Raw genomic sequence first — 12030 nt, forward strand, 5'->3', positions numbered from 1 at the left:
CCAATGATGGTGAACAAATTTGCCAAATGATTTAAAATCTCACAATAAATGATAAAGTTATGGCCCGGACAAGCATTTGACCCTTGAACCCCGAGTGTGACCTTGACCTTGGAGATATTGACATACTTTTTTCACACAACACACCGTCCCATGATGGTGAACAAATGTACCAAGTCATTTTAAAATCTAACGATAAATGACATAGTTATCGTCCAGACAAACTTTCGGTTTAAACACACTAAGTGACCCTGTGACCTAGTTTTTGACCCGGCATGACCCATATTCAAACTTGACCTATACATCATCCAGATACAACTTGTGACCAAGTTTGGAGAAGATCGGATGAAATTTTGGGACAGACAGACCGACCAACCTACCAACAAAGTGACTCTCATAATACCCCCACCAATGGTAATTGGGGTATAACAATATGTGATATTTCCAATCTAATCAAGCTCAACCCTCAGGGAATCTTTTTCTCAAAATATGTAGGTCAATTTGCTAATAAGGAATAAAGTACTCATAATAGAAATTAACAGACTTTGACTGCAGAGAGCCAAATAATTTTAACTGCTTCAAATGCAAGTCTAAAGAGTAACTACTTTCATTAATGAAATCTGATTAACAACCATATTACGTAGACCTGCATAGTGTTTCCTTAAGTCTAATTAATTGTATCCATAGCCACAGATTCTCATGTGTCACAGTGCAGGGCTTTTTTCCCTTCTACAAGAATCGCTGTTTTTCCCAATTTCAAGAAGTCCGTGACTCTAATTTTCAAAATTTTGAGAAGTTTCAACTTAAAATTCAACAATTTAAAAAAGTTTCAAACTCATTATTTTTTCACAAATTTGAAAAGTTTGGGCCTAATATATTTATAAATTTTTTACATAGTTGGAGCCTCTTTTTGTTTCACTAATTGAGGGGCCAAGGGCCGCTGCACAAAGACCGGGTAAAAGCCCAGCCGTGCGGGGTGCTCACCTCCGGCCTGACGGGGTCCTCAATGCCGACCACACAGATGCAGGTCAGGTTGTTCACTATTCCGTCCTCATCGTCCCAGTTGGGATCATCATCGATTTTAGTGTCGTTCAGTTTCAAGTTGTCTGTGAATGAAAGCAGAATATTATTATTTTTGAGTGAATAAATGCATCCACTACATATGGGCCTCTTCAGGAAACAGTACCACACTGGAAAAAGAAGATATTTTAGGATAATATAATCTACAAGTTCTTAAGTGTCAAAGACAATATTTAAGTTAATAACATTGCATTAATAAAAAAACAAGAGTTCCGCGGTCGGAGATGACCGCATTGAAGCCGGATTTTTGATTTAAATGACAGGAAAGTACCTTTCGTGTTTTTGTCAATGCAATACTTAAATTACTGAAATATTGTTCAAAGGTCAAAATGAAATGTAAGTACTTTTCCAGTGGTCATCTTCTAGTACTGGCCAATCTTTATTTCAAGTTTGAAGACTCTAGGTACAAGCATACCAAAGTTATAACATGAAATAAGAACTTTAACATTTTTACATTCAAGGTCACAGTGACCTTGACCTTTAAATGAATGACCTTGAAATGTCCAGTGGTTACTTACTAGTTCTGGCCAACCTTCATGTCAAGTTTCAAGACTCTAGGTCCAAGCATACCAAAGTTATAACAACTTTAACATTTTTACATTCAAGGTCACAGTGACCTTGACCTTCAAATGAATGACCTTGAAATGTCCAGTGGTTACTTACTAGTTCTGGCCAACCTTCATGTCAAGTTTCAAGACTCTAGGTCCAAGCATACCAAAGTTATAACAACTTTAACATTTTTATATTGAAGGTCACAGTGACCTTCACCTTCAAATGAATGACCTTGAAATGACCAGTGGTCATCTGTTAATCCTGGCCAACCTTCATGTCAAGTTTGAAGACTCTAGGTCCAAGCATACCAAAGTTATACCATGAAATAAGAACTTTAACATTTTTACATTCAAGGTCACAGTGACCTTGACCTTCAAATGAATGACCTTGAAATGACCAGTGGTTACTAACTAGTTATGGCCAACCTTCATGTCAAGTTTCAAGACTCTAGGTCCAAGCATACCAAAGTTATAACAACTTTAACATTTTTTATATTGAAGGTCACAGTGACCTTGACCTTCAAATGAATGACCTTGAAATGACCAGTGGTCATCTGTTAATCCTGGCCAACCTTCATGTCAAGTTTGAAGACTCTAGGTCCAAGCATACCAAAGTTATACCATGAAATAAGAACTTTAACATTTTCGAGCACGCCGCCACCCCGCCCGCCCGCCCCGCCCGACAACATCAATCTATAAGCCGAGATTTTTTCGAAAAAAATCCGGCTAATAAAAACAAGGGACAAAATTGTCACAAAACCAGGTTTTCATTGTGAAAAAAAATCTGATAAAGGGAGACAACTCAAACTGAACTTTTTAAATGAACAAACAAAATTAACACCCTTTGTAAGTTTGTTTTAAAATAAATCTATTTTTAGTCGTGGCGACCTTGACATTGGAGATATTGACGTGATTCTTTTGTGCAACACACCGTCCCATGATGGTGAACAAATGTGCCAAATGATTTTAAAATATCATAATGAATGACATAGTTATAGCCCAGACAAGCTCATTTATGGCTATTTTTTACCTTTGAACTCAAAGTGTGACCTTGACCTTGGAGATATCGACGTAATTATTTCGCGCGACACACCGTCCAATGATGGTGAACAAATGTGCCAAATGATTTTAAAATCTGACAATGAACGACATAGTTATGGCTCGGACAAGCTCATTTATGGCCATTTTTGACCTTTGAACTCAAAGTGTGACCTTGACCTTGGAGATATAGACGTAATTATTTCGCGCGACACACCGGCCAATGATGGTGAACAAATGTGCCAAATGATTTTAAAATCTGACAATGAACGACATAGTTATGGCCCGGACAAGCTTGTTCCGCCAGCCCGCCAGCCAGCCCGCCAGCCAGCCAGCCAGCCAGCCCGCCCGCATTCGCCAATCTAATAACCAGTTTTTTCCTTCGGAAAACCTGGTTAGTAAAAAAAAAATAAATAATAATAAAAAAATATATAAAAATAATAAAAAAATATTAAAAATAAATAAAAAAAATAAAATATAAAAATAATTTAAAAAAATTCAAAATAGATAAAACAAAAAATAAAAATAAATAAAACAAAAAATAATAAAAAAACAACAACAACATTGCATTAAATGTACAGGTAAGTGCTGTTGATTTGTTTTATCATTGCTTCATTAATTTTATCAAGTTTTAGCATTTGAAATTTACTAATTTGAGCCTTTTTCTGGGATTAACTGGGCTTAAATAACCCTTTCCCACATAGATATCGTTTTTGATGCATTTGTATTGCCTTATAAAGTAAATTTACTTATCATGTAAGAACCTGTTATCGAACAGCACCTTTTATCGGACGTTTTGTTTTGGTTCTGTATGCACATGCGCAAAAGTGCGCATGATATCACATTGATAAATAAATGGTCACACATGAAGTCCATGACCTACTTGCCTACTTAGCTTGAAACAAATGCGCCGAAAACAGGTTAAAGGGATGCATTTATTGTTATTTACACCGTTTTGTGTGTTTTTTGCTATTACTCTTTGAATGCATTTATCAAAACGTGCATTTACACACCAAAAAGCATATTTCTGTTTGCAATTTTGATTGCAGCAGACGCAGATTTTTTCGCCGAGTCCGGGTCACGTGATAGTCATGTGACTTTGTATATACTGGAGTAGTATTTATGAAGTGTCGGGTAATAGGTCAGGTTTACATAGGCCGCCATTTTGTTTTGTCTGCTAGAGGTGACAATAATCATGGAATCATTGTTATGAATTCTCGAAGGTAGTTTGCTGGAAAACTTTACAGATAAATCATTCAATGATTGAACTGTTAGTCATTTGTTAAAACAAATTGTTTTTGTCATTTCAGTGTTTCAATTTTTAGGTAATTTAACGTAATTTCTTAGGTGTTCAATAACTGGTTTGTCCACCATAAATACTTTTCTTCCTAAATTCAAGTTTGAAAGACTTCAATTCCAACCCTTAGTTACTGATGAGCAGCAAACAGCATAAAAACTGAACAGTCTACGAATTACTCACTGGCTGTTCTGGTTTTATGCTGGCTGCAAAAGCCATTTTCACTTTGCTTCTTATGGGGGAAAGGGTTAACCCTCTACAACTTAGATACGTATTTTGACGCATTTGTAGTCCCTAAGAAAGTAACAATTAGTTATATACCTTTCTTACTGCATTCAAGTTTTAAAGGCTTCATTTCCAACCCTTAGATACTGATGAGCAGTAAACAGCATAAAAACTGAACAGTCTGCGAGTTACTCGCAGGCTGTTCTGGTTTTATGCTGGTTGAAAAAGCCATTTTAACTTTGCTACTTATGGGGGAAAGGGTTAAAGTGGTAAGCTCCAAATCTTCTGTAGACAGAACAACAATCCAACAGAGTGACTCAATAAACCCTCCATCTGAGGGGTGTAATAAAAACAAAAAACTTGCAGTGATTGTAGGATGAAACTTTACGACTAGACTGGATTGCCAAGAATAGACTTCCTGTAAAAATAAATTCCATTTAAGCGGGAAGTGTTGTCCCTGACTTGCCTGTGCGACTGCACATGCGAATCTCGGACCACACTGTACACACATGCATAGAATCCCACTATCCCAGAAAGCGGTTCATATGTGCATCCCACCTCGTCTGTAGTCCTTGTATGCGACGCAGATGGTTCTGAGGCCTTCTCCAGCCATGGGCTCGATCACAGTCTTGACGACCTCCTCCTGCTTTGACATGGGGAATGGAACCGCCTCACCGTTACAGTTCAGCATGTAGTTGCAGCTGAAAGGTACACACACAAATACTAGAACCAACACAGGCTTCCTGAAAAGTCCCAAAAAGTGCCTGTCAATCGGACAGGCTGATGGAAAAGAAAGCCTGTCCGGACAAAAATTCACCTGACCGAACTGTCAGCTTATAACTGAATAAATTATTAAAATTTAACTTGTATTTATTGCAATGTACAGCTTGTGTATAAGTACACTTGATAAAGTAAAACAAAACACTTGCGTGTTTCAGTGATTACAGTGTATGATGGAAAACAGCTTTAAATTGTAGCCAGACTCAAAGGAAAATATATATTTGTATAGGGATCGGATGCATGTAATAGGCTATTTTATAAGATTAATTCGCAATATTGAGGGTTGAAAAAGTCTGGGGACAAGAAGGCCTTACATCAAAATGCTTAATTTTCAAAGACTTTCGGGGGAAACTGTACGATTGAAAAGAATCTTGTTTAACTCGCAGATTGAAACAAGTTTCTGCTCGTGTGCATTATTGGTTCCAAAGTAAACTGTGATGTTTCCATAATACTGTTTAAAAGTTTACAGTTTCTCTTCATATTGATTGTTTTGATATGGCACATTAATATGTCGAACAAATGAAATTGACGTTTTCGAAAAACAAAACAAAGGGAGAGCACTCTTAAGAACTAGTGACGCGTTTGTGTTCTTAATGAAGAAAAGGCTCGACATTCACGAAAATAGTGATTTAATGGGGTGCAGGGCTCAACATTAACAGTTGTCTGATTGCCCCTGGCAAGTAAAAGTTGGGTCTGGGCAAGTTATTTTATAATCTATTTGTCCACCTGGGCAAGTGCAAAAAAGAACAAGAAAAACGTGTAAATCTCTGGTTAAATAGTACAAATAATCACGAACGATTTGCCTAAAGCACAAATTTACCTCGGCGATTGGTGCTTGTGGAAGTCTGAAGTAACTACACATGGTGCGCATGCATTTCCAAACTTATTTTTAGAAACGCCGTTAATTGCTTGGGATTCCAAACATCGGTTTTCAAATGCTATTGTGTTTATCTTTTTCATTACTATTCAGTTACAAATAACATCGTCGGTGTTTTCAGTCAAGAAGAAAACTACTAAAATTATAACTATATAAAGACAACAACAAATAGCTTCGGTATATTTATATTTCATATTTTGCAACATACATTTTCAACAATCTTTTCCTTTACGTCAATTGACATTTTTGTTACGGTTCACATGTTGTTTACAGTACTGTGAGCAGACTAGAAATGTCTATTTTATTTAGCTCGGCTTTACAAGTAACTGTAAGTCTGCAAAATCCAATGAAAAATGCACAGAAAAATCATCCGAAAGTGCCAAAAAGTACGAATTGAAGCGAAAACGCAACTTTTTACCAAAATGGAAAGTGAGTTTGAATGGTTGAGATATGATGAATCGTTAGATGCAATGTTAAATAATTAAGCATTGGCACAAATCTACATTTAGACTTTAATAAGACTTTAATTACTGTAATCATTTTGTTAAATGTGCAAACATTAAAAAGGTTTTGTGGTGTATCATTTTGATCTTTACTAAAAAATATGAGGTTTACAGTTAATGTGATATTCCATGTTTGGGCAATTGGCTTTACATTCAGGGCAAGTACATTTTATAAGTACTTGCCCAGTAGGGCAAGTTGGTTTTAAGGTTAATGTTGAGTCCTGGGGTGTTTTCATTCTTTTGGCAAGTATCAGACTTTTCGGTATTTAGTCATAATTTCTTTGGCCTGTCACAAGGACCAGCGATATTAGAAACTTCGCCGGACCGTAAAGAATTTTGGCGGACAAGACCGGCGGTCCGGCCTTTTTAGGAAGCCTGCCAACAGTGAAAATGATGACCCTTTAGCACCCAATCAGATACCCAATTTGACCCATTTGAAGTCCCTTAGAAATTGACCAGCCGCTAAATACGCGATCGCTCCGCCCACTAAGTTGTGTTTTCATGAAACGCTTATTCCATTACTACGACAGTCTTTGTTTGTCGGACCATGTGGCTGTAACGAATCTGATTGATTATTACTTGAGTTTAATTGACAGCTGGCGAGTGGTCAATAAAATGTAAGACCTTTCCAACACTAATGTTTTGTGATAATGAAAGACAGTGGGGAGACATATTGGTTAAAAGGAGAGCATCATGAACTTACTCTTTCAGGACCATCTCTGAAGCACCCTTTGTGTAGAGGCGGAAGTTGCCCCCTGGCAGGTGGGTGACCGTGCTCATGGACTTGCGCTTGGAATTAAATGTGAAGATCTTCACCAGAGCGTCCTGTGGGTAGGCCTGGCGTACTGCCTCATAATTCTGACCAAGATCAAGTATAAATCCCAGCAGGGCACACTCCGTCTTGTTGCCAAGCTGCTTGGGCAGTCCCCCATCGTCTGATTTCTGCATAGGTTAACAAGAATATGCTTATTAACCTTGTTCTGGGAAAACTGGACTTAATGCACGTGCAAAAAGTATCTTCCCAGAGTAGCGGCCTAAGCAGTCTGTACAGGCCTATAAGGGACGACACTTTGCGTCTAACCTGGATTTTAAGGGACGACACTTTGCGTCTAACCTGGATTTTAAGGGACGACACTTTGCGTCTAACCTGGATTTTAAGGGACGACACTTTGCGTCTAACCTGGATTTTTGCTAAGACTTCTATCTAATTGAAAACTACCATACAAGTGGAAAGTGCCTTCTCTAATTAGCCTGTGCGGACTGCACAGGCTTATCTTGGTCGAAACTTTAGGCACATGAATTGAGTCCTGTTTTCCCACAACAAGGCTCAAATACAAAGTCAGGGGGCCGTTTCATAAACGATCATACGACAATGTTAACTTACGAGAGAATTTTGTAATCTTAATAAGAAGACGAACTAGCTCGCAATGCTTGTCAAATATATACGGCGCTAGAGTTGCCAATGTAAGTACAGTCCACTCTCGTTATCTCGACATCGGATATCTCGATATTCTCGATATGTCGAAGTAAGCTCAATGTCCCAACTTTTTTCCTTCTTTATCTATATAAATAAACATCGCATATGTCGATTTTCGTTATGTCGAATAATTCGATATCTCGATATAAAATTGTGTCCCGAGTCCCGATTTTACATGTATTTACTGTGGTTTATCTCAAAGTGCGAATAACTGTTCCAGTGTCAGCAAAAGGTGAGAAATTTTTTCTTTCATACTTCACCGTTCCGCTTCGCCCGGCTGCTCCCGATAATGTGCGGTATGAAATTGATCCGTTTATTGCATCAATAATCACACGTGTGTAATGTCGTTAGCCATTAACACTTGAGTAAGGTCTGTCACTTTAACTGTCACTTTAACATTAATTAACTGTAATTAATACACAGCCTGCCGAAAGGCCGAAATACTAATTGTTTTTACAAACAATATTCCAAAATGCATTGAGTTATATTTTTACTAATAATCGATTGAACTTAGCATTTCAAACTTCAAAATGTACATGTACAGTTCCGTATTCCGGAACGTGATTTACGCATGATCAGATGGAAAACCCTCGTCTTGATTGGACGTCAATTGCATCATAACTTTAAATAGCAACATTACCGGATGTTTTCTCGACAGTTTAGAAATATTATAACCGCATGTGTTCATGCAAATATGTTATACTTAAAACGTCATTTTAAGCATTTAAATAGCAAAATTAATCGTGCCTCGTAAAAACGCGTATATATCAGGTAGAGAGTATTATTCCACACGGTGACGGCTTTAGTTAGACCTCTTAGCTGGTATTTAGATGTTAAAAACAAGGTAAATTTTCGTCTCATATTTCTTTAAAAACGCTTAATCGGATATCGAACTCTCGTTATCTCGATATTTTTTCTTGTTCCCGCTGACTTCGAGATAACGAGAGTGGACTGTAATTAAGTACTTATAATTTATAAACATATGATATGGACTTTAGCAATTATGCATCTTCGAAAAATGTATCTTATCGTAACTGTGTATTACGATATTTATTGAAAAATATTTTCCAAACCAAAGCCCGAAATACTCACCATGACCATTGAGGTGTAACCACTATTGATGGAGATGGCCTTAACTAAGAGGTCCTGAATGCTGCTGGACAGGGTGGAGAAGTTGGGAGTGGACTTGTAATGAACGCCTGAAAAACACAGCACAGCTCTGTATAATTGCTTTATCCCTTACTGTACTTTTCCCTGTATTACGCGAAACCATGTATAACGTGCACTTATTTTTATGAGAAACCTGGCGTCCTTTATGGATATTAAGGATAGCACAATGAATTTGTCACAAATAAGAAACTAAGAATTTAGCATTGTATCATGGACAATTACAGTAGATACACATTTTCATGTGTTTGTAGTCCATAACAAAATCTCAATACATTGAAGACCTTACTTATAAGAATCAAGTTTTAATGGTTTCATTTCAACTACTGATGAGCAGCAAACAGCATAAAACCTGATCAGACTGCGAGTTACGCGCGGCCTGTTCTGGTTTCATGCTGATTGCATATACATGTAGTCATTTGCATTTTGGTTCTGCACCAAGGGTTAAACATGGTTTGGGGCTGTATCATTACAGTCAAATAGCTAGACATTCTTATCAGTTTATATCATACATATCAAAGTTTTTCCCCCATATTTTTATAACTGAATCAGCATTTTGGAAAAAAAATATACTTAAGAAAAACTGATAATGTTTAATTTTATAATCTTGTATACTCAACAGGAATTAATCTAATTATTTTTTTATTATTTACTTCTTTGGTTAAAAAAATTGTTTGTTATGATTTATGCAATCCTTTTTTATTTTTAAACAGAATTATATCATAATTTGTGTTCTTTGTTTTGACACCTCTCTGTGCTATAATTGTTCATTAACAACAATACGATGTTTTTCAGCTATTCTGCTACCCACAGCAACAAAGTGGAACAAGGGGGCATCAATACTTTATTCAGATGTTGACTTATATTTAAACAGAACACAAAAAACAACATATTAATCAGCCTGTCAACCAATAAACATTAACCCAATTAGTGTAACATCCAAACCAAATTGCATGTTTGATAAAAATTCAAACAGAAAGTCTGTAAGCAAACAAGAAATTAACTTTGTTTCCATACCACAGTGTTTAAAGACATGACCTACCAATGAAAAAAAATAAATTAATACTGCAAATCTAGGACAACAATGTTATTCTATGAACATGTTTGGTTGACAGCCTGGTTACGCATGTTTAACAAATGCAACCAAAGACATAACCATGTCAATAAGGATAAATCTCTGTTTTCAGGCTCAGTATGATACAAACCAGAGCTAAACCTGTAACTGATATATACACCAACATTCCACTTTGACACAGATGTAGAGGTAAGACAAAAAATACTGTAATTTGACCTTCAATGTCAAAGTATGACCTTGACCTTGTGTAGACAACAAAGTTGATTTTCATGTGTTTCATGTTGTTAAAATTGTTTGCAAAATTTTTCAAAGCATATCAACATTTTTTTTAAAAGGAAAACTCTTAACAAGGCTACAACCAGTCTTACAATATAACTATTAGTTTATACTTCATGAGTAATCATTCATCCCAGTTCAAACCATTATTAAACCATTTTTACCACTCAGAGTACTTACGTTTAACTTGTGAATATCTCTTAAGAAACTCAGTGGTAATACCTTCTTACTAGATTCAAGTTTTAAAGGCATCATTTCAAAATTTAAGATACTTATGAGCAGCAATGAGCATAAAACCTGAACAGACTGCAGTCTGCAATATTCCCAGTCTGTTTTCGTTTTATGCTGTTATAGCAATTCTCACTACCTTTCTATTAATGTGGGAAAGGGTTAAGCGTGCATGTTGATTGCAGATGAATGGAGCATACTCACCGCCAATGTAGCTCTGTACGACAGTCATCCTGTTAGTGGTGAGGGTACCAGTTTTGTCCGAGCAGATAGCCGTAGCGTTACCCATGGTCTCGCAGGCGTCCAGGTGGCGCACCAGATTGTTGTCGTGCATCATTTTCTGTAACAGAATTGTTCATGTATAAAAAAAGTTGCATGCTTAACACTGTAATCAGCAATATTTTGCCGTCATTTTTCCCCAACACATTTCACAAGCAAATGTGAAATAAATGGGTGTTGCCTTGAAAAAAATGTTTGTTTGAATTTTTTTGTATTTTTCTTAACAGTACTACTGTCAAATAACAGCAGTCAATTGAATCTTTACACTGATCCATGACAAGCTTAGCCAATCTGAAAGATTTTACATCATCGAATGCACATACTTAACCACAACTTTAATAAAAGGTGTGGGGGGTAGACACATTTGCAGGGCTGTAAACATAATTTCAAGACTTATTTCTTACAATTGTGGATTGTGTGTCTGGATAGGTAGTGAACTCACAAATCTGGGACTGAAAATCTACTACTTCACTATCACCAATGGAGCTATTCTCACAACAAATACAAATTGCAACACCGTAAATAAAGCCCAAGGACAGGGTCATTTTCCTCCCTCAACCAACCAGCAGAATAACTTATTTCACACAGTGCTCTAGGTTTAATGCAATTTCCCAATCCACATATTTTCTCTCTCCTGGAAATGTAAATGAATAGCAATTTTGCAATTTTGCGCTGATGACAGGAATTATTTCTGTTTGCTTGGCAAATCAATAGAGACTATTCACAACTCATTTAGTGGTTCTGACAATACCAGGCTCTTTCCTCAACCTTAACCACCAGCTAATCACTAGCATTTTACAACCCATTTATTTCATTTAATGTGGAAACAATCACATGACTGTGTTTGCGAATAATTCATTTCACACATTTATTCTTGTATTAATTAAAGGCTCTATAAAGGTCACAAATCCAATTATTATGCATATCAACTGGTCTAATTTTTACCGGATTTCAGTTACTCTTGCATAAAAACTGCTAATAACACAGCTTAGGTACAACGTTGTCAAGAATTATGGAAGATAAACCCGTTTCATAATTGGAAGAAATGCTTACATTTTTGCAACTAACGTGATGTGTAGCCTCAGAGCGTTGACATATGCTAAAAATAGCCGAAAGAAAATTCAATTTTAATTCTATTTTAACAACTTTTTACCAGCAGAAAGTAACTTATTAGATCACT

At 36.5% G+C, this 12030-nt stretch overlaps 1 protein-coding gene and 1 long non-coding RNA gene across 11 annotated transcripts in view; one reads left to right on the forward strand and one right to left on the reverse strand.

The window, feature by feature from the left end:
- LOC127881714 (uncharacterized) overlaps nt 1-12030 on the forward strand; it is a 515289-nt gene that overhangs the window by 412473 nt on the left and 90786 nt on the right. The window contains exon 2 of the long non-coding RNA XR_008050213.1: nt 1539-1683. This is a non-coding gene — a long non-coding RNA (uncharacterized LOC127881714). The remainder of the gene's footprint in view (nt 1-1538; nt 1684-12030) is intronic.
- The window catches only part of LOC127881608 (plasma membrane calcium-transporting ATPase 2-like), a 178367-nt gene that overhangs the window by 38279 nt on the left and 128058 nt on the right, over nt 1-12030 (reverse strand). For all 10 annotated transcript variants that reach the window (XM_052429634.1, XM_052429633.1, XM_052429627.1 and 7 more), the window contains 5 exons: nt 10776-10911; nt 8918-9024; nt 7052-7290; nt 4747-4889; nt 982-1103 (listed from right to left, as the gene is read on the reverse strand). In XM_052429634.1, the coding sequence (XP_052285594.1) occupies nt 982-1103; nt 4747-4889; nt 7052-7290; nt 8918-9024; nt 10776-10911 (747 nt within the window). The remainder of the gene's footprint in view (nt 1-981; nt 1104-4746; nt 4890-7051; nt 7291-8917; nt 9025-10775; nt 10912-12030) is intronic.

This window comes from Dreissena polymorpha, chromosome 5 (assembly GCF_020536995.1).
Source record: "Dreissena polymorpha isolate Duluth1 chromosome 5, UMN_Dpol_1.0, whole genome shotgun sequence".
NCBI lineage: Eukaryota > Metazoa > Mollusca > Bivalvia > Myida > Dreissenidae > Dreissena > Dreissena polymorpha.